The following is a 23,205-nucleotide window of genomic DNA, read 5'->3' on the forward strand; positions in this document are numbered from 1 at the left end:
TGTTTGAAATGGATATGATAATAGCTGTGTGTGTGTGTGTGTGTGTGTGTGTGTGTGTGGGTGTGTGTGGGTGTGTGTGGGTGTGTGTGTGTGTGTGTGTGTGTGTGTGTGTGTGTGTGTGTGTGTGTGTGAGAGAGAGAGAGAGGACAAGGAGGCTGCCCTAGCTATGTGTGTGACAGGCTGACTACTGTCAGTACAGTACAGCAAGTACTTGAGAGTTGTGCCCGAGCTGAGCGAACAACTAGGCTTCATTTTTAGTTTTACACAAAGTGTTTATCTTTTGGGGAAAAAGCATCCAGTCTATGTCTTTATTGTTGTGGTGAGGTAGGGAATTCGGTGTAGAGTGGGGTCTAGATTGCAGAAAAAAAGGTGTTTGAGAGATTCAAAAACTCCCAACCCTTGGGGGGCTCACCCAAGCTCTCCCTAGGGCCCCCGGAATGCTAGGGGCGGCCCTGGATGGAAATCCCAAGTGGCCAGCAGAGGTGGAAAAATAGTCTTTTAGAGTTAGTTTGTCATTATGTTCATCTCTTCATTATGTTCATCTCTTCATTTTCTTTCTCTCTCTTTCTTTCTTTCTTTCTTTCTTTCTTTCTCTTCTCTGTCAACAGTGATTTACCTTCACTGGAAGGATGAAACACAGTCTGTATCTCTGATGTGGATGTTCGACAGTACACAACAAGCTCATTTACCTTCGGTTCCAATCTGACCCTAACCTTGACTCCGTCTGAAAGAGACGACATTGAAAGATCTAAACCGCCAGGTGTTCAGTTTTAACGTGACCCTAACCATGACTCTGTTTTGAAAGATACAACATTGAAAGAACCACAAACCAGTTGTTCAGTTCCCCAGCCAAGGACATGCTTCCCCACGGCTCTCTACCCCAGCCCTCTATGATGCTGGGTACAGAGAGAGCAGCCAGAGGCTCAGATCTCTGTGGCTGTACCCCCAGCCCTGCCTCGTAGGTGGATGCTCTCCAACCCCCCGCCCCCCCCCCCCACTCCCCTCTCCCGTCTCCCCTCCGTCCCCACCCACCCTTCCCTCCCTCCCTCCCTCCCCTCGCTCACTCATCCTGGCTTGTCGACACTATTTCTGGCTCGCTCAATCACTCATTAATCTCGCCGCTTTCACACCTCACACTGCTGCTGCCTCCTCCTCTTCCTCCTCCTCTTCTTCCTCCTCCTCCTCCTCCGGTCCCTTCCGCCGTCCTTCGGCGTTCTGCATAACTCACCGCCGTGCCGTGCAAGTGAGCGGTCCTCTCGTCTCAGAGGGAAGAAGGCCAGTTTCATTTGAGTCATCCATCCTGTTGTCGTGGCAGCCCCCCGTTTGTTTTAGTCCCTCCATCTCCTCAAACACTAGACCTGAAGGAGAGCAACATCTCTCTCTCTCTCCCCCCTTATCTTTTTCTGCCAAAGGTTCTCAATGGAACTGTCACAATGACCAGAATATATTACTGATCTGCAGAGTTTCTTTTGTGAAATAAAATAGTGGAAAGCATTGCAGCTGCATTGTGACTGCCAATGGCCCCTGGTCCTAGCAGATTTTTGCTGATGTGTATAGATGATTCACTTACTTTAGTCAAATGTACTTGTTGTAAGTTGCTTTGGATAAAAGCATCTGCTAAATGCCAAACATTGTAAATGGATTTTCCTTCTAAAGGCTGGGAAATCTGCATTTGATAGCGTTATCTCTGGACTAACTCTCAGGCTTTAACCATGTAGACGACCATAACCCTCCTGTCAGAGGATGTGCTGTATATCTGGGTCAGGGGGAGGCTGGTGGAGGTAGAAATCGGAGGACGGGGCTCATTGTAATGCATGGAACGGAATGAGGAATGGTATCCAACACAATGTGAGCCCGTCCTCCGACACTCGTGTTTGATACACGTTCCTCGTTCCATTCCTTGCATCACAATGAGCCCCGTCCTCCGATTTCTACCTCCACCAGCCTCCCCTGATCTGGGTCTACATGTGAACTGTGTACAGAAGCAGAGAGGATCTTTGTGATGGTGTAATATAAAAGAGAGCCTGTTTGTCTCTGCTATCACAGTGTGAATGCTGGTGCTATTATCCTGTCAGCCACAGCTTCTCCAGGGGATCCACACTGATTTATACACACCCAGCAGTCACAGCCAATATGATGCTTTTGATGCCCCCCCCCCCCCCCTTTCTCTCTATGTCTGTCTGTCTCTCTGTCTCTCTCTCTCTCTCTCTCTGTCTGCCTCTCTCTCTGTCTACCCCCCTCTCTCTCTCTCTCTCTCTCTCTCTCTATCCCCCCCCCCACTCCCCCCTCCTCTCTCCCCTCTCCCCTCTCCCCTCTCCCCTCTCCCCTCTCCCATCTCTCTCTTTCCATGTCAGAGAGGTTCTGTGATCTGTTTTTCAGCTGGAATTAAACCGTCTGGCTTCTGCATCTGTCACCCGTGCAGATTGGATTGTCAACAGAGTCTATCAGTGAGAACAGCTAGCAGCGAGGCTAACCGCTACCAGCCACACCGCGTTTGATGCTTCCCTCTCTGTCTCTCTCTTTGATGCTGTTATCAGTAGGAGCGGCCACTGTCAGTAATGTTTCATGCTCTAATCTTGTTGTTGTTGTTGTTTTTGTTTTTGTTGTTATTGTTGTTGTTTGTGTACAGGTTTACCGACATTCCTACATGGCCTCCTATAGCATCTACAATATTCACACAAGGTATGGCGACTACTATATTTAACATGAACTCATGAATGCTGAGGTCCTGTGATCATTTGTTTTCAAAGATCTCTCTCTCTCTCTCTCTCTCTCTCTCCTAACCCTGTGTTTCCAGGGAATTCATTTAGTCTCTGGTTGGGTCATTCTGAGTGTGTTCAGTAAATGTCCTCCCTGCTTTAGTTGGGCTATGAAAGGTTTGACCTTTGACCTTTGTGTCTTCCAGGGAGGTGTGGGTGCTGGACCCACCAGAGGTGCTGAACTCTGTCCTGCAGTACGCGGCCTGGGGCGTCCAGGGACAACAGCTGGTGAGCTACAACCACAACCACTCCTGCATATTACCCTGTCAAGGGACAGGACCTGTGGAGGCTGGTGGAGGCAGAAATCGGAGGATGGGCCCATTGTAATGTATGGACCGGAATGAGGAATGGGATCAAACATGTGTCCTTATTCCGTTCGATGCATTACAGTGCGCCCGTCCTCCGATTCCTACTTCCACCAGCCTCCCCTGGTATAAAGTATATGCCTGGAGGTTACAACACTGCCTCAGCCACACCTTGGCCTACACATCACTCTCTCTTATTGTATAGTACCAGGGGAGGCTGGTGGAGGTAGAAATCGGAGGACGGACGCACTGTAATGCACTGTAATAACACGTGGAATGGAATGGGGACTATTGCATTACAATGAGCCTGTCCTCTGATTTCTACCTCCACCAGCCTCCCCTGATATACAGGGCCAGCAACGTGTTTGTCTAACGCTACCCCAGCGTCTGGTAGCGTAGAGGCTAGCCCCTCGCCTGGGAGCCTGCACATCTGTCTGCCTCTCTATCTCTCCCCCCTCACCACCGCAATGGCTCCCTAATAGAGGCGGGAGTGATTTATCCCCAAATAAACCCGGCCCGGGAAGTCCCCCGACGAAGGCGAGAGGCCGCTCCTACACTTTAGCCTGTTAGCTGTCGACCACTGGAGGACGTGAGCGTCTAACATAAACAGATGAGCATCTATGATGGACTGAAACGATGGTTTAATGAGGGGTCGGTTCTTCTGGAATATGAGCCGGAGTAGAATGGTACAGTATGTGAGAGCATCACACTGCATTCTAAATCAGCCCGTTTAGAGTGCCGGCCGCTGTGATGTCAGAGAAGGTCCAGACAGTCCTGTACATTCTCACTGACAGACTGGCATATTACTCCTATTGTGTGAGGAAGTGTCACCTGGCCTGTTGGTTAAAATGGCTGGCGTCGAGCACTTAGCGTCTGGCTCTACTGCGTCAACCTGACTGGGTTCAAACATGGGGCTCATGCATACGGTAGCATACAAGTCTGTGTGTTACAGGGGAGGCTGGCGGGGGTAGAAATAGGAGGACTTGCTCATTGTAATGCATGGAATGGAATGTGTTTTTGATACCATTCCGCATTCCATTCCATGCATTACAATGATAAGCCCTGCCGGCAAATGCGTGTTTGATACCATTCCTCATTCCATCTCATGCATTACAATGAGGCCCGTCCGATTTTTACCTCCACCGGCCTCCACTGCTATCTGTTATCCCACCGAGCTAAAGCCTAGGTATCAGACAAGACGACTCGTCACACAACAGCTCCCTGAACCACTTCTGTTACATACTGTACTGTACACAATAAAAAAAAAAACGCCACAATAATCACGCAACGCATGGCTTTATGAATACAGTACATTACATGTACAGAGGAAAATGGCATCCTAAACAGCTAGACTAGCGTTTTAAAAGACAGCAGGCAACTGACCTGACCTTTCTCAGCCTCTACAAGACACAGACAGGACGCTGCATCTCCACATTATGGTTTTACCTGTCTCCTTTTGTATATAAACATTAATTTAGTATTCTGATGAAGACAGAACGAGCGAAGGATACATGGCAGGGAGACAATGGCTGTCGCCAGGGGTACCACTCTGCCACTTTGGGAGACACGTGGAAAAATACAGACCCTGTTGTCGCCAGTGGAATAGGAAATCACAATTCACTTTCACGACACAATCAAAAACACATTCTAATTAAAGGTTCAGACTGCTCCTCGCCATGCCCGGGATTAAATTGGAGAACGGTTAAGTCGAACAAAGCAATTACACAAGGGTCAGGCTTGGGGGGGTGGGGGGGGGGGGGGTGGAGGGGGGGGTGAGGGGTGGGTGGGGCTTCCCAAGGTTTAAATCAACAAAAAAAGAACATGAAACTATAAGCATTCATTGAACTATCTTTTAATGGTTCATCAACAGTTGATCAACATCTTCTCATCCTTTGAACATCATGGCTGAGGGAAACGTTGGGGAAGCTTTTTCCTCAGGTGGGAAGAATAGCTCATTTTCCAAAAGTAGCTCTCACAAGTCAATGTTATTGCCATAACCAAGCTTTTACAGAACAAACGTAGACAGAAGTTTTGAACAATACTTTTCAAAGACGTCCCTTTTCTACATGCTGTGTGTGTGTGTGACGCCAAGCTGCAGGACTTGGTTAAACAGATGGTGGACTGAAGTCTAAACATAAGTCTAAACTGTTGAAGTCGCTGCTGTTAAAGGCAGTCTTTTAGCTGATTCCTGTACTGTACTCACGCAAACAATGCCTTCTGGAGCACTTTAGGTCCTCTGCTCTACGCTAGGCTCCTTTCATCCAGGCAAACAACCGCAAAAGCATGCAGCTGGCTTTGTTTGTGTTTGTTTGTGTGTGTGTGTGTGTGTGTGAGTGTGTGTGTGTGTGTGTGTGTGTGTGTGTGTGTGTGTGTGTGTGTGTGTGTGTGTGTGCGTGTGTGTGTATGTGTGAGTGTGCGTGTGCGTGTGCGTCTTTGTGCGCCTGTCAGTGCGCCTGCATGTGTGTGTGTGTGCGTGCGTGTGTGTGTGTGTATGTGGTCAGAGCTGTGCCCTGTGTGTGTGTGTGTGTGTGTGTGTGTGTGTGTGTATGTGTGTGTGTGTGTGTGTGTGTGTGTGTGTGTGTGTGTGTGTGTGTGTGTGTGTGTGTGTGTGTGTGTGTGACGCAGTCAGAGCTGTGCCCTGTGCCGTGACATTTTTTGATGTAGATTTAACCCAACACAGGGGGAGAAGTGAAATATCTCTCTCTGTCTTTCTCTCTCTCTGTCTCTCTCTCTGTCTCTCTCTCTCTCTCTCTGTCTCTCTCTGTCTCCCACTCTCTCTCTCTCATTCTCTCCTTCCCTCTCTTTCTCCCACTCTCTCTCTCCCTCTCTCACTCTCTAATGCATTTTTCAATTTCCCTTCAGCTGCACAGTAGGTGGTTGAATGAAATAGTGAATAAGCTGTGGATGCCAGTTTATCCCAAACAATGATTAAATATGAATGAGATCAAAGTGGCAGATTATGATTCAGAGCAGCTAATTAAATCCAGGAGGGATACAACCAGATTATACTGAGATTATCAACACATATCTGCAGGCAATCAGAATCACAATGTGACATAGGGGATTCTGTTATTTCAGTTTTTTGTTAATATAATAATATATCTTTGTATTGGGATCGTCTCCATACGGTTTTAGTAGCCTTGGGCTTCCCATTCCGATCAATTGAAGATAACGGCTAACTGGTTCATTCAGAGTGTGTATAGTAGGTTTTATTGGAGGTGTTTAACTTGATATTGTTGTACGTTATTGCTGTATTGCCCCCCCCCCCCCCCCCCACACACACACACACACACCCTCTTTCACTCTCTCTCTATTTCCCTCTCTCTCTTTCCCTCTCTCTCCCCCTCTCTCCCCCCTCTCTCCCCCCTCCTCTCTCTCTATTGCTCTCTCCCTCCATCCATGCGACTCTACTACTCTGAGACCCTCCGTGTGTAAATGACTCCTAATCAGACCTGATTAGCATGTGGATTGTTTGACGTAGCGTTGTCACACACTATTAGTCAGCGTTAACTACACTTCAACATCCACATCATCCCGGCGCTTCAGTGTCCTGTGTGGAATAAAGAGGACGGACGTGCAGGAAAGCCAATATACACACACACATGCTAAACCCCTGCTGTGAAATAGACAAGACACCTACGGTATAGACCAGGGGAGGCTGATGGAGGTAGACATCGGAGGACAGGGTTCATTGCAATGCATACCGTTCCTCATTCCATCCCCATATCCCATGCATGACAATGAGCCCCATCCTCCGATTTTCTACCTCCACCAGCCTCCCCCTGGTACTGGTATATGTCAAACAGGTATCCTGTCGGTTGATTGGCAGCCCTAGTTCCTCTGAAGGTTTCTTCCTCCCTACTTGCTCCTCGGAGGGGGGGGGGGGGGGGGGGGGGGGAGTAAACAGAAAAAAAAACAATCAACTATAAGCATTTATTTAACTATCTTTTAATGGTTCATCAACAGTAGATCAACATCTTCTCATCCTTTGAACATCATGGCTGAGGGAAACGGTGGTGAAGTCATCAAATAACTCTTTATTCAAGTGTTAACTAACTAACGAACTATACCAGGGGAGGTGGTGTTCACAAGATGGTGGTAGAGAATCTACATTTACATTTTACATTCATGGCATTTAGCAGACGCTTTTATCCAAAGCGACTTACAACAAATACATTTGTTTAAGTAAGTGAATCATCTATCATCAAGCTGCAGTCATCATAAGATAAAGTAATCAATGCTCAGACCAGGGGCCATATGCAGTCATAATGCTAGAAAAAGGATTTATTATTTTATTTATATATATTTTTTTAAATTGTATTTTATTAACAGGAGAGAAACTTGTACAGGGAGGTAGTGGGGGTGAAGAGGTCTTTAGGAGGGACCGTTAAGATGTAGCCTGAAAAGATGGGTCTTCAATCGACGGTCTTCAATCTACGGCGGAATCTACAATATGATCATATAAGTAAAGATTGTACAGTAATGGAGGCTGGTGGAGGTAGAAATCGGAGGACAGGCTCATTGTAATGCACGGAACGGAATGAGGAATGGTATCAAACACGTGTTTGTGTATAGTATGGGTGCAGTATTGTTTGAGGACATGTGTGAGTCTATTCCTCATTCCATTCCATGCATTACATTGAGCCCGTCCTCCGATTTCTACCTCCACTGGCCTCCCGTGCAGCACATACAGTGTGATATGAGAGATGCAGTAACACATTAGAGTGAGTATTCACATCGACAGAGTGAAAAGCTTTTTCCTCAGGTATAATATAAGAATAGCTCATTTTCCAAAAGTAGCTCTCACAAGTCAATGTCATCGCCATAACCAAGCTTTTACAGAACAAACGTAGACAGAAGTTTTGAACAATACTTTTCAAAGACGTCCCTTTTCTACATGCTGTGTGTGTGTGTGTGACGCCAAGCTGCAGGACTTGGTTAAACAGATGGTGGACTGAAGTCTAAACATAAGTCTAAACTGTTGAAGTCGCTGCTGTTAAAGGCAGTCTTTTAGCTGATTCCTGTGCTGTACTCACGCAAACAATGCCTTCTGGAGCACTTTAGGTCCTCTGCTCTACGCTAGGCTCCTTTCATCCAGGCAAACAACCGCAAAAGCATGCAGCTGGCTTTGTTTGTGTTTGTTTGTGTGTGTGTGTGTGTGCGTGTGAGTGTGTGTGTGCGTGTGAGTGTGCGTGCATGTGCGTGTGCGTCTTTGTGCGCCTGTGAGTGCGCCTGCATGTGTGTGTGCGTGCGTGTGTGTGTGTATGTGGTCAGAGCTGTGCCCTGTGTGTGTGTGTGTGTGTGTGTGTGTGTGTGTGTGTGTGTGTGTATGTGTGTGACATAGTCAGAGCTGTGCCTCGTGCATCTGTGTGCGTGTGTATGTGTGTGTGCCTGTGTGCGTGTGTGCATGTGTGTGTGTGTGTGTGTGTGTCTCTGTGTTTGTGTGTGTGTGTGTGTGTGTGTGTGTGTGTGTGTGTGTGTGTGTGTGAGACGCAGTCAGAGCTGTGCCCCGTGCTGTGAGGGTTGAACAACAACAGCTTTATGTAAGATCGGCTGCAGACGGGTGGCTCTAAGAAAACGCTAGGGGATTCTGGGAAAAACAGTCTTGATCAGATCTATGAAGGGAGAGTGAACAAGGGTAGAGGAGAGGGAGCACTCACTGGAGTGAGATGCAGCCCGGTTTGTGTAACAGAGGCCTGTGGGCTTAGAGTACAGCTGGGGATTACATTTGGGTTTCTGTTTTGTATTTCTTTAGGAGGTCGGTCAAAGGTCTATTATATCAGACTCTCACAGTTACAGAATAGGATATGTAATTGACCTATTATTTTCAAGAGGGAAAATCTGAGAAATCGGAAGACCGGGCTCATTGTGATGCATTGAACGGAATGAAGAATTTAAATGGAATGAAGGATACCGTTCCTCATTCCGTTCCATGCATTACAATGAGCCACATCCTCCGATTTCTACCTCCACCAGCCTCCCCTGCTCTCTACCCACAGTCAGTGAACAATGGAACAAAATGGCCGCCAAGGGAACACCAGGTCACCTGTCTGTCTCTCTGCCCTTTCAGGTGTACATCTTTGAGAACAACATCTATTACCAGTCTGACGTGAAGAGCAACTCCCTCCGACTGACGTCCTCAGGGAAGGAAGGAGTCATCTTCAACGGCATCGCTGATTGGCTGTATGAGGGTAAGACCACCCACTGATTGGCTGTATGAGGGTAAGACCACCCACTGATTGGCTGTATGAGGGTAGGATCACCCACTGATTGGCTGTATGAGGGTAGGTACCGTAGTGACCTCAGTGTCTCAGGAGACCACACTGGCTTTAACCTGGTCTAAGCTAACCTAAACACCTAGCATTAGCGCCCTAAGACATGTCCTCTAGGCTTTAACCTGGTCTAAGCTAACCTGCATTAGCACCCCATTGGATGCCCTATAGACTTTGGCATAGTTGGCTAAGATTGTGTGGAGGACACAGGAGACCCAGGCCGCCACTCACACCCTGTATACCTGTTGCAGCATTGGCAATATAACCACATATGTAATATGTGTGTCTATGATAGGCAACACAGTGTAATATATGTGCATGTGTGTGTAAGTGTGTGCGTGTGTGTGTGTGTGTGTGTGTGTGTGTGTGTGTGTGTGTGTGTGTGTGTGTGTGTGTGTGTGTGTGTGTGTGTGTGTGTGTGTGTGTGTGCGTGCTGCAAAACCAGACCATTTTTTCCATCTTTCTCATAGGCAACGCAGTGCCAGGACATTTTTTGATGTAGATTTAACCCAACACGGGGAGAAGTGAAATCTCTCTCTCTCTCTCAAAGCCATTAGTTCTGTTTCTGGTTGTCGTTCCACCAGCTGTCCCTAAGGTTGTGGCTGCGAGCCACGTATTCAGCTGCCAATTTGGAGCAGTCAGTATGATTTTCCTCCCCGATAGGAATTTGATTTTTCACTTTATCTGTTTGTGTATCAATTTCATTGGAGTGCTGTGTCATTTGGGGAAATAGTGTTGCTCTTATTTCTGCATGCGTGTTGCCGTGTAGGAGGAGGTGTGGCTCTGTCTCTACCTCTTTCTGGGGGCAGAGTGTACACAGCCTGTCTTTCCTCTCTCTCTCTCCCTCCCACTCCCTCTCTCTCCCCCCCCTCTCTCTCTCTATCTCTCTCTGTCTCCCACTCTCTCTCTCTCTCCCACTCTCACTCTCTCTCTCTCTCTCTCTCTCTCTCTCTCTCTGTCTCCTACTCTCTCTCCCACTCTCTCTCTCTCTCTCTCTCTCTCTCTCTCTCTCTCCCACTCTCTCTCTCTCTCTCTCTCTCTGTCTCCTACTCTCTCTCCCACTCTCTCTCTCTCCCACTCTCTCTCTCTCTCTCTCTCTCTCTGTCTCCTACTCTCTCTCCCACTCTCTCTCTCTCTCTCTCTCTCTCTCTCTCCTTCCCTTTCTCTCTCTCTAATGCATTTTTCAATTTCCCTTCAGCTGCACAGTAGGTGGATGAATGAAATATTGAATAAGCTGTGGATGCCAGTTTATCCCAAACAATGATTAAATATGAATGAGATCAAAGTGGCAGATTATGATTCGGAGCAGCTAATTAAATCCAGGAGGGATACAACCAGATTATACTGAGATTATCAACACATTTCTTCTGGCAATCAGAATCACAATGTGACATAGGGGATTCTGTTATTTCAGTTTTTTTGTTAATATAATAACATATCTTTGTGTTGGGATCGTCTCAATACGGTTTTAATAGCCTTGGGCTTCCTATTCAATCAATTGAAGATAACGGCTAACTGGTTCATTCAGAGTGTTGGAGGTGTTTAACATGATATTGTTGTACGTTATTGCTGTATTGCCCCCCCCCCCCCCCCCCCCACACACACACACCCTCTCTCACTCTCTCTCTTTCCCTCTCTCTCCCCCTCTCTCCCCCCTCTCTCCCCCCCTCTCTCCCCCCTCCTCTCTCTCTATTGCTCTCTCCCTCCATCCATGCGACTCTACTACTCTGAGACCCTCCGTGTGTAAATGACTCCTAATCAGACCTGATTAGCATGTGGATTGTTTGACGTAGCGTTGTCACACACTATTAGTCAGCGTTAACTACACTTCAACATCCACATCATCCCGGCGCTTCAGTGTCCTGTGTGGAATAAAGAGGACGGACGTGCAGGAAAGCCAATATACACACACACATGCTAAACCCCTGCTGTGAAATAGACAAGACACCTACGGTATAGACCAGGGGAGGCTGATGGAGGTAGACATCGGAGGACAGGGTTCATTGCAGTGCATACCGTTCCTCATTCCATCCCCATATCCCATGCATTACAATGAGCCCCGTCCTCCCCATTTTCTACCTCCACCAGCCTCCCCCTGGTACTGGTATATGTCAAACAGGTATCCTGTCGGTTGATTGGCAGCCCTAGTTCCTCTGAAGGTTTCTTCCTCCTTACTTGCTCCTCAGTGGTTCAGTTAGACTCCTCCCATAGTTCAACTAGGATGTTGTGGTATAAATGCGGTACTTAGCTGAAAAGTGAAGTGAAAATTGGCTATGCTTGATTGGTTAATTGGTTGATTGGTTGATTGCATTTACAAAGCTTCTTTCTAGGCACCAAAAGCACTGACATTGTAAAAAAAAATTGTTAAGGAATAACTCACCTCATCACTACCAACATGTAACACCCAACTGGGTGTTGCCACAGCAGCCATTATGCTCCAGAAAGCTCACCACATTCATGACTGATTCTCGTGCCTTTCTCTCTCTGTCTCTCTCTATCTCTCTCTGTCTCTCTCTGTCTCTCTCTCTGTCTCTCCCTGTCTCTCTCTCTCTGTCTCTCTCTCTGTCTCTCTCTGTCTCTCTCTCTCTGTCTCTCTCTCTGTCTCTCTCTGTCTCTCTCTCTCTGTCTCTCTCTCTGTCTCTCTCTGTCTCTCTCTGTCTCTCTCTCTGTCTCTCTCTGTCTCTCTCTCTCTCTAACCAGAGGAGATTCTTCAGACTCATGTGGCCCACTGGTGGTCACCTGACGGGGAGAGGCTGGCCTTCCTGGTCCTCAACGACACCCTGGTCCCCAACATGGCTCTGCCCCGCTTCACTGGAGCCTCCTACCCCAGGGGGAAGCAATACCCCTACCCCAAGGTAAGACCCTACCTGTACCCCCCCTACCCCACGGTAAGACCCTACCTGTACCCCCCCTACCCCAAGGTAAGACCCTACCTGTACCCCCCCTACCCTAGAGGGAATTGCATTGGCCTATTAGTGTCCTAGTGACAGCCTAATACTTGAAGTAGACTGAAAAAGGTTCCTCACTTCTAAGTTTAATTCATTCATACAAGGACTCTTTTGTCTACCAAACAATGATTCTTTTTGTCTTCCAATCAAGGACTCTTATTGTCTACCAAACAATGATTCTTTTTGTCTTCCAATCAAGGACTCTTATTGTCTACCAAACAATGATTCTTATTGTCTACCAGACAAGGACTCTTATTGTCTACCAGACAAGGACTCATTTATTTTAGAGCTGGTATAAATAATATAATACAATAATGATAAGAGGTCATTGTTCTCAGCAATACAATAGAAGAGATGCCGGTACTCTAATGTTCTAATTGAAGGTCTCTATGGTTACGTTCGACCACTGTCAACATCCCGACATAAAGAAATAAAGACCCCGGATGCATCACAATCATCTAAAGTGTCCTCTACACCTTCTCTGCTGTCCTTCACCAGCTCTCATAGTCAACTACCAGACAGTTGAAGGCTGATATCCAATCTGAACACACACACGTGCACATGAGCGTGAGCACAGACGCCCCAACACCACTGTCTTGTTCTTTATCTCTCCCACGTCTCTATTTATACAGCGTTAATTATCTCTCCCTCTATTTATACAGTGTTAATTAGACAAACAACGATTGCACTCCCCCCCCCTCCTCCCCCTCTCCCCCCTCCTCCCCCCCCTCCCCCCCCCTCCTCCCCCTCTCCCCCTCCTCCCCCCCCTCCCCCCTCCTCCTCCCCCCTCCTCCCCCTCCTCCCCCCCTCTTCCCCCTCCTCCCTCTCCTCCCCCCCCCTCCCCCTCCTCCCTCTCCTCCTCCCTCCCTCCCCCTCCTCCCTCTCCCCCCCCCTCCTCCCCCTCTCCCCCTCCTCCCCCTCCCCCTCCTCCCTCTCCTCCTCCCTCCCTCCCCCTCCTCCCTCTCCCCCCCCCTCCTCCCCCTCTCCCCCTCCTCCCTCTCCTCCTCCTCCCCCTCCTCCCCCTCCCCCTTCCTCCCCCTCCTCCTCCTCCCTCCCCTTCCCTCCTCAGCAGCAGTAGTAGTGTAGGCTCAGCGTGGGACCGTGTGTACTCTGCCCAAGTACACACTACAGAGGCAGCATGGGGCCCTGTATTCCGGTTCCCAAGGTTAAACATGGGCATATGGCAGGGCAGGGTTCTCCGGGCTGAGCCGCGAACCTGTCTTTCCGTTGGGAGGGACTGAGGGACAGAGAGAACAGGGGCTTCTCTATTCAGGAGGTTTTTTAATTAGACTGGGCCGGTGTGACATCGGAGTCAGTGTTCTTGAAAAGGCCACCGTCGTCTCCATGGAGTTGCGAGCCGATCCCGTTTTACCGTCTGCCTGGTTGAAGGCCAGGCTTTGTGTTTCGTTTTTTCTTTTGTTGGTTATTCATATTCCAAACCGTGGCAGTCTCTTTGACATAACGCCGATACCTTTTCGCTGTGATCCTCGGTTGCTTTCAGAAGCCCTATGTGTGTGTCAGGGGAGGCTGGTGGAGGTAGGAATTGGAGGACGGGCTCATCGTAATGCAAGGAATGGATTGAGGACACGTGGTTGATATCATTCCTCTTTCCGTTCTGTGTATTACAATGAGCCTGTTCTCCAATTTCGACCTCCACCAGCCTCCCTTGGTGTGTATCCATTCTATGCTAGATTGGGTGGTTGTAGTGCGTTACGTAAACAGAGTATGTGTCATCAAGTATAATGTTATTCAATGAAATGAGTTCGTGATGGGTTCGTGAGTTGTCAGGATATATCTTGGTGTTCAGTGTGTGTAGTACAGTATGTTCTATGTATTTTAGGTTGAATGTATTATTCATCTACTAGAATTGTGAAGTGGTGTTTCTGTTGAATGTGATGGTGGGCTTTGGGTACTGTTTATCATTATGACTCATACCATGACTCTATCTGCTACTCTAGTTGTATGTGTGTGTGTGCGTGTGTGCGTGCGTGTGTGCGTGCGTGCGTGCGTGCGTGCGTGCGTGCGTGCGTGCGTGTGTTTGCCTGTATGTAACGGTGGTGTAATGTTATGTGTTTTCAGGCTGGCCAGCCCAACCCTACAGTGAAGCTGTTTGTGGTGAACCTGTACGGACCGACACACACACAGGAACTCACGCCTCCAGACAGCCTTAAGCTAAGGTGAGACCCTCAGCTCAGCCATCGCTGCTCTCCCTCCTGTTTAAACATGAGTGAGACACAATGGATTTCACTGACTGGTCTTGATCAGATGGATTTGCAGGGACAAGGACATACAGTACTAACCAACATCTCTGTCATGTGCTAGATGGTTTTATTTATTCATGTGTTTACTTGAGTAGGGACAAATGCGATAATATTTTCAGTGTCTGTCCCGAAGTAGGCAGAAAAATAAACAAAAAAATAAATAAAAGATGTTTAAGAATAGATAAAGCCTGAAGGCTGATTTTCATCCGTTGACCCTGTTTACTGCATCTTCCCAAAGGACACATCTGCTAAATGAAGGCAAAGAAAACCATTCAAGCAGACCAACTTAATAATGTAGTTGTATGTATCTTCCATAGGGAGTACTATGTGGCGATGGTCAAGCGAACATTCTAATATTGTGGTTGTAGGAACCTCTATAGGGAGCACTATGTGGTGATGGTCAAATGGACCATCTTAATAATGTAGTTGTATGTATATTCCATAGGGAGCACTATGTGGCGATGGTGAAGTGGATCAGTAAAACCAAAACAGCGGTCCGTTGGTTGAACCGGGCTCAGAACATTTCCATCCTCACCGTTTGTGACACCACCACAGGGGCCTGTGTGAAGGTGAGGTGTGTGTGTGTGTGTGTGTGTGCGTGTGTGTGTGTGTGTGTGTGTGTGTGTGTGTGTGTATGTGTGTGAAGGTCAGGAGTGTGTGTGTGTGTGTGTGTGTGTGTGTGTGTGTGTGTGTGTGTGTGTGTGTGTGTGTGAAGGTGAGGAGTGTGTGTGTGTGTGCGTGTGTAAAGGTGAGGAGTGTGTGTGTGTGTGTGTGTGTGTGTGTGTATGCGTATGCCTATGTGTATGCACGTGTCTGTGCGTGCGTGCGTGCGTGCGTGCGTGCGTGCGTGCGTGCGTGCGTGCGTGTGTGTGACACCACAGGTTAACACTCCCCTAAGTGTGCATTGTCCACTTCCCCTCATGGATTAAAAAAGAAAACGGCTGAAATAAAAACAGTCTGGCTTAAACTCCTTCCAACACCTGCTGTAACCAATCCAAACTATTTGTTTGAGACAGGATGAGAGAGTCAGACCACTGCCTGTTTGTTGTGGATTGTTGGTCACATGTCCATTGTTGAGAGGCAGGCAGTGTGTGTTGACAGCACAGAACTCAGTCTCTCCTCCCTGTGGAGGAACCATGGGGGCTTACGGGAAACACGCCAGTTCTGCTGGGCCTGGGTCAACGCACACAGACGGCTGGAACACATACACAAACAGAGAGAGAGAGAGAGAGACACACACACACACACACACGCACACGCACACGCACACGCACACAAACACACACATACACAGAGACACACAGACACACAGACACACAGACACACACACACACACACACACAAACACACAGAGAGAGAGACACACACACATACACATACACATACACACACACACACACACACACACACACAGAGACACACAGACACACACACGCACACACACACACACACACAAACACACACACACACACACACACACACACACACACACACACACACACACACCAACAAACAAACAAATAAACAACAGACGCTCCTGCCAAGACACAGCTGAGCTTTGGCCTGAGCTCAGTGTGTGTTCTCCTGGACTCAGATTAAGCCAAGCCCTGAGTTAAATACAGTAACACTTCCAGAGGAGACGCTGTGTGAAAATGCCATTTATGTGGTGCATGACTTGGCTTAATCTAGGACTGGGAAGCCCAACAAGTCTGCAAGCCAGGCCTCTTGTCCCTCCCCTTTAATGGTGTTTAAATGAGAGACTGTGGATTCCCCCGTGGGCTTATTTGAAGCCCTTGAAAATAAGGCCAAATGGGTAATATTCTGAGGGCTTGGGATGCCTGTATAGTTCTGATGAGACATTCTAACCAGGCTCCAGAGATATTCCGATGTTTTTGAACTGGGTCAAGGCTGGTCTCTGGAGTCCCAGGCTGGCCAAACCAGACTAGGCCAGGGGATGTCACCGGCTAACGTTTGGATCCTTTCTATTTCAGAGGCATGAAGAGACGTCAGAGCTTTGGCTTTCAAAACAGGTACCATACGACTTTGTCTGTCATTCATAATCGTTCATAATCGTTCATAATCGTTCATAACCATTCACAATCATTCCAAGCCATGAAATGAATTGGTCTTGGTTAAATGCCAAACTATTTCAAAATCGTATTCACTGTATGTGTTGCAGGAGAGGCTGGTGGAGGTAGACATCGGAGGACAGGCTCATTATAATGCATGGAACGGAATGAGGACGGTAATCAACGGTATCAAACACAACGTGGTTTGGTATGAGCCCGTCCTCCGATGTCTACCTCCACCAGCCTCCCTTGATGTGTTGTACTATCAATACCACTGGTCATGCATTGGTGTCCCAGACAGAGTCAATGCACCATGTTTATGCATTGAGACACACACACACACACACACACACACACACACACACACACACACACACACACACCCCAGTCCCCAGAGAGAACCCAGATGTTCTGTGTTCTGTGTGTTTTTCAGAACCAGGAGCCTGTGTTCTCCAGAGACGGTAGTCGTTTCTTCCTGACAGTTCCCGTGAAGCAGGGCGGACGGGGAGAGTTCCACCACATCGCCATGTTCACCACGCAGGTGAGGGTGTCATCGCCATGGTTACTGCATGGACCAGGGTCAAGTGACCATTGTGACTGTACAACCAGCAACCAGTCTGTGAATATGTTGTAGCTCCATATGTGACTTTATCTCAATATGAATATATTGTAGCTATATATGTGACTTTGTCTGTCTGTGAATATACGTGTGATGAAAAATACAGTGAAAACAAATTTTACAGTTTAGAAAAAAACGTCTATTCCCCCTCCTCCCCCTCGCCCTCTCCCTCCTCCCTTCTCCATCCCTCCCTCCTCCCTCCTCCCTCCACCCTCCCCTCCAGTTCAGAGCAGATCAGAATGAGGTCCGTCACCTGACCTCAGGGAGCTGGGAGGTGACTAAGATCCTAGCGTACGATGAGAGCAACGACAACATGTGAGTCTGTCCTCCCAGTTACCTGACTGGAACACTTTAGTGTGTGTGTGTGTGTGTGTGTGTGTGTGTGTGTGTGAGTGCACGTGTGCCTGTGCGTGTGTCCCTCCTCCCTCTATCCTCCCTCCTCCCTCCTCGCTCCTCCCTCCTCCCTCCCAAACCAAGGGGCGCTTGGTGGCTTAGCACACTAACGCACTTGCCACGTAATCGCAAGGTTCCTGGGTCGATTCCGACCCTCGACCTATCTTGCATGTCATCCCTCCTCTCTCTCCCATCCTTCCAGTCAATCCAATCTCTACTGTCTCTATCCCAATAAAGCAGAAATGCCCTAAAAACATATAAATACATTTAAAAAACCAAGCCAAACTAAGCACAACAGAACTGTCATGTTGTTATATAGAACGGGTGAAATACTAGACAGATGAGTTTTTTCTTCCTACCCGTTCTCAAACCCCTGAGAAAACACAACTCCTACACTGTACCGTTGACGTCTACATCATTGAAAACATTACCAGGGCTGTCAGGTACAAGGACATCTGTGTTCTGAATGTGAATGATTAGCTTTAGACTCTGTCTCCGGTACTGTACATGTGACAGGACTTCAGAGGTGAAACACACGCACACACACAGCTGAGAAACATCACTATTATAATAACCATAATCACATAAAGCCACTGTTCCTCTTTGACATCAAATTATTCTGTTTGTTTCTGTCCCCCAAACAGCTACTTCCTCAGCACAGAGGGCTCACCACGACGACGACAGCTTTTCAGGTGAGTCTCCGCCGAACGTGGTGTCATAATTGTGGGCTTTTTGACAGCAGTTTTTTTTGTTTTTTTGCGGGCATTGTTTTCTTCTGATGTCTTTTGATGAAGAAACATGTTTCGTAAACAACAGTAACCGTCTGAGGATGTTTGTGGGGGTGTTTGTTTTTGTAAGATTGTCTGCCAGGCGATATCGCTATATAGGCGTACTCACAGCAAGGGGGAGGCAGGCAGAGGTAGAAACCGGAGGACGGATTTACTGTATTGTGATGCATGGAACGGAATGAGGAATGGTATGAAACAAACACACGTGTCATTCCTCATTCCATCCCGACAACGATCCCCTCCTCCGGTTTCTACCTCCACCAGCCTCCAATGCTACCAGGCTATATCGTTGGAGGCCATTTCACAGTCAATAAAGGAGGGTTGATTTCCCATTGACACATGGGATTGTGAAGACAGAGAATAAAAGCAGAATAAGCAGTTTATGTATTTGCGACTGAAAATCTGCACAGCAGCCTAACTCCAATGCAATAATGTATGAACCAGCAGCAAATTGCTTTCACCAGGGTTATACAGTGCCCTGCATAAGTAATGGGACAGTGAAGCATTTTCTCGACTTTTGGCTCTACACTCCAAAACATTTTATGATGAGGTTAGAGTAGAGAGTCTCTGCTTTTATTTGATGGTATTTGTGTACATAATGGTTTCACCATTCAGAAATGACAACACTTTTTATGCATAGTCCCCCCTGTTTTAGGTATCTGCATAACCATGTCCACATGCTGTCAGATTTCTCAGTGCTGTAGCCAAGGTGACTCTCCCTGCCTTAGCACTGCTAGCCTAGCCTAACCTAACCGCTGTAGAGTATAAATAGCATATGCTAACTGCAGTGCTACGCTGCAACCTCTATACTCTACCCCAGGGGAGGCTGGTGAAGGGAGACATCGGAGGACGGGCTCATTGTAATGCATGGAACGGAACGAGGAACGGCATCAAACATGTTGTTTGATAACCATTCCTTAGTCCGGTCCATGCATTACAATGAGCCCGTCCTCCGATGTCCACCCCCACCAGCCTCCCCTGGAGGGTACAGTACAGTAGGTCTCCGGAGGTGAGTCAGCAGTTTGGAGTACAGTACTACTATAGATGCTGATGCACTGTGTTATTTCTCCTCCCTCTCTCTCCTCTCTCCTCTGTCTTCCCTCTCTCTCCTCTCCTCTCCTCTCCTCTGTCTTCCCTCTCCTCTCCTCTCCTCTCCTCTCCTCTCCTCTATCCCCTCTGCTGTTCTCCAGTGTGAAAGCTGTTGGGTTGTTCCCTCGTCGGTGTCTGACGTGTGAGCTGAACAAGGCCCATTGTCTGTTCTTCGGTGCTGACATCAGCCCCAGCAACCAGCACATCATTCTGCACTGTAAAGGTGAGGCTAAGCTAACACGCTAACATAGCTTGTAACATCTGCCCTTTTAGGTAAGGCTCATCCTTCCTTTCCCTTCAGAAAGAGGTGTTTTGACATTAATGGCACTTTCTGGATACATAATGGTTACATAGAAGGGGAACAAAGCTAACACAGCCAGTGCCTCCCACTTCAACACTGTAAAAAGTCTGGTTGACCGAGACTAAAATGCTAACACAGCCAGTACCATCTAACCTTCACTGTAATACTGTGAAGGTGAGGCAGTTAGGCTAAACTGCTAACATCAGCACCTCCATCGTAACACTATGAGGTAAGTAAGGAAGCTAAGCTAACATGCTAACACAGCAAAAAACAGCTAAAGTTAAAGTTAGCTAATAGCTTCTCTCTTTTCCCTCTCGAAACACATAAAAACAACTCTGCTTTTTTCGTCATATGTATGGCACTCTTTTTACAGCAGGCGGTTGTGGTGGTGAGATGAGTCCTAATAGGAGTCTATATCCACATCATCAGAGAACCATTTGAGATGGATGGATGGTTCAATTAAAACTGAGATAATGTCATTTTTACTGTTGCCAATTTAGTCAGCCATTTCATTTCATGGCCCCCGGGGGCCACTGTTATTTGGCAGATGTCAGGGGGCGTGGCCTGCGGTAACCTATCATCAGTGACACTCATCCTCTCATCCAATAAGTAGCATCAAATAAAAACAATTACACGCTCTAGTGTGTTGGATTGCTTTAGGTGTTGTTCATGGTGTTCTGCATAGCCTATTAAAGAGAGGTCGTTCTGCGTTGTTTGTTGTTGAGATTAGTTTTAATCAGATGAGGTTACAGTACTGGAGGCTTGGATGCACATTGTCTTCTGCTTCATCAGCAAGTGGAGAGAAAACCGCTGCTCTGGAGTAAAAACAAATACAGCTGTGGAGGCTGGTGGAGGTGGAAATCGGAGGACGGGCTCGTTGTAATGCACGGAACGGAATGAAGGATGTTATCAAACACCAAACCACCGGTTTGATACCATTCCTCAGTCCGTTCCATGCATTACAATGAGCCCATCCTCAGATTTCTACCTCCACCAGCCTCCCCTGACTAAAACAACACACTAAACAGTTACAGGTTAGAAACCTTCCATGGTTCCATGCATCACAACGGGCCCCCGTCCTCCGATTCCTACCTCCGCCGGCCTCCCCTGGGACGTCCTCTACTGAAACGCGCACAGAGACCACCATCACTCTGCGCGACTGTGACACACCGGTTCCATTACTGCTCAGCCGAGCGGCGTTTCTGCTGACGTCGTATTTTCCCCGAGAGCCCCTCGAAGAGCCCCGACACCGCATTTACGCCGGAATTATCACTTATTACCCCCCTTTAATTAAAACATCATCCATGTTAGGCATGACGGAACACCCGCTTAAGTGGGTAGAATTAGAACTCAGCCCGCTGCTGCAGCTCCCTTCCATCCACTTCCATCCATCAGCCACGATGGTGGCGTTAGCGGCGTTAGCGGCGGTGTTGGAATTGAGAAAGCCCTGTGTGTTTACGGTTCCTGGCAGAGCAGTGAGTGAGGGGGTAAATCACGGATGTCCATGTCCACGAGATGTATTCAGATCCCAGGCTCTGGGACAGGCTGGTGGGGGGTCGTTTGATGGGGTGGCAGGGAGTGATTTGTCGAGGGCTGGCCGGCAGAACGATGGGACTTATTAACCTCAGGCGGCGAGGGAGACGGGAGCAGGCACTCAATATGATTGGCATGCACGCACACACACATGCACGCACGCACACACACACACACACACACACACACACACACACACACACACACACACACACAGGTGCTGAATAGGGTTGACTTAATTTGACAGGCCTGGGTTATTGAATGTCTGAATGACCTTTAACAGTTGACTTAACAGGTACTGTAAAGAAGTAGAGGGGACAGGAGCTATGACAGGTGTGTGTGTGTGTGTGTGTGTGTGTGTGTGTGTGTGTGTGTGTGTGTGTGTGTGCGCGTGTCCCAGTGCATAAACATGGTGCATTCATTCTGTCTGTTATTCTTTTTACAACGTGGGAGCTTTGTTAAAAACTGGACTGGAACTAGTTACTCTTTGAATAGAGCCTCAACTAGAATCACCCAGAAGTCTTCACTCACTCCTTGGATTACAGCTCGGAGGGGGGTGGGGGGGGGGGGGGGGGTATTGGCTGGTGGAGCCAGAAACGTGTTTGATACCATCCCTCATTCCATTCCATGCATTTACAATGAACCCCGTCCTCCACATTTCCACCTCCGCCAGCCTCCCCTAGGATGACAGGGGAGGCTGTCCGTCTGCTGTCCGTCTGCTGTCCGTCTGCTGTCCGTCTGCTGTCCGTAACCCTACGTCTCTTGTTGTTTCCCTCCAGGTCCTGGCGTGCCGACAGTCATCCTCCACAGCCTTCACAACTCCAGTAAGTGGCTGCGTTTCATCTGTCTCTTCTGATTGCTCTGTGTCACCAACCACTTAAGTCGACCGAATCGGATATTCGTAGTTCAAACACACATGCAGGCATTTAGCCAGAACTAACTAAGTCTTCCAAAGGAGAAAAAAAAAGAAAAAGAATGTGTTATTGAATCCCTGGCTTGGGTTGAATATTAAAGCAGACTGCTCTGTTGCCTTCCCTTGTTAAGTCTTTGAGCCAACCGTGCGAAACGGCCTCCCGCCGTCACTTCAGTTCGTTAGCTTCTTTCACGCCATTTCGTCCCGGCGTGTCTGGGTGTCTGTCTGTCAGTGTTTTGGGTCCTCAATGTTAACAGCTGTGATCGTTAAAGGGGGTAGGAGGGGAGGACGGCAGTCATTTGAAGGCCGGTAATTTGGTGTTGATTGGTTGTTTGGTGTGTGTGAGTGTGTGAGTGTGTGCAGGTGTGTGTGTGTGTGTGTGTGTGTGTGTGTGTGTGTGTGTGTGTGTGTGTGTGTGTGTGTGTGTGTGTGTGTGTGTGTGTGTGTGGAATTGGGCCAGGGTTGTTTGAATAGATAGACCCCTCTATACCCACCAGTGAGCATCCTCAGAGCTCCAGAGCTTCATAATGAGAAGACTATTGATTCTCAGGGTTTTCTATTAAATCTCTGGATGTAATCCATCCCATTCAGCTCCATTCAGCTCCATTCACCTCCATTCCCCCCTATTCACATTCCTCAGACAGGCAGGACACCACACAATAGGCCCTGGGTTTGTGGGTTAGAAAATGCAGAGAAAATAGCAGGGCTGCTTTCTACAAATGTTGGTAAATACATGTGATGTATTCGAGAGAGAGGAATGCTTCTTGAAAAGCGGTGGGTCCTTTATGGCTAAAGGGGATCAATAGTATGCCTTGTTGATGGTGTGAGTGAGACCTTTGAGATTATGTCCCAGTCTCCTAAGCGGTACATTGAAGATGCCACGGTCCAAAAAGGGAAAATAATTCAAGTTCAACCTCTGTTCTTTTGGTGATAGCAGAAGTGTAGCAGGAGTGAT

At 47.9% G+C, this 23,205-nt stretch overlaps 1 protein-coding gene across 1 annotated transcript in view; it reads left to right on the forward strand.

Annotated features, from left to right (window-relative positions):
• Positions 1–23,205, forward strand: part of dpp10 (dipeptidyl peptidase like 10) — a gene marked incomplete at both ends in the record, with an annotated part of 79,724 nt that overhangs the window by 49,656 nt on the left and 6,863 nt on the right. Inside the window, 12 exons of the mRNA XM_083681467.1 lie at positions 2,630–2,682; positions 2,906–2,987; positions 9,135–9,255; positions 12,037–12,191; positions 14,364–14,461; positions 14,991–15,114; positions 16,537–16,575; positions 17,048–17,155; positions 17,457–17,548; positions 18,271–18,318; positions 19,605–19,726; positions 22,117–22,161. Of these exons, the coding sequence (XP_083537593.1) occupies positions 2,630–2,682; positions 2,906–2,987; positions 9,135–9,255; positions 12,037–12,191; positions 14,364–14,461; positions 14,991–15,114; positions 16,537–16,575; positions 17,048–17,155; positions 17,457–17,548; positions 18,271–18,318; positions 19,605–19,726; positions 22,117–22,161 (1,087 nt within the window). The remainder of the gene's footprint in view (positions 1–2,629; positions 2,683–2,905; positions 2,988–9,134; positions 9,256–12,036; positions 12,192–14,363; positions 14,462–14,990; positions 15,115–16,536; positions 16,576–17,047; positions 17,156–17,456; positions 17,549–18,270; positions 18,319–19,604; positions 19,727–22,116; positions 22,162–23,205) is intronic.

This window comes from Argentina silus, assembly GCF_951799395.1.
Source record: "Argentina silus genome assembly, chromosome: 12".
In the NCBI taxonomy this organism is placed as follows: domain Eukaryota; kingdom Metazoa; phylum Chordata; class Actinopteri; order Argentiniformes; family Argentinidae; genus Argentina; species Argentina silus.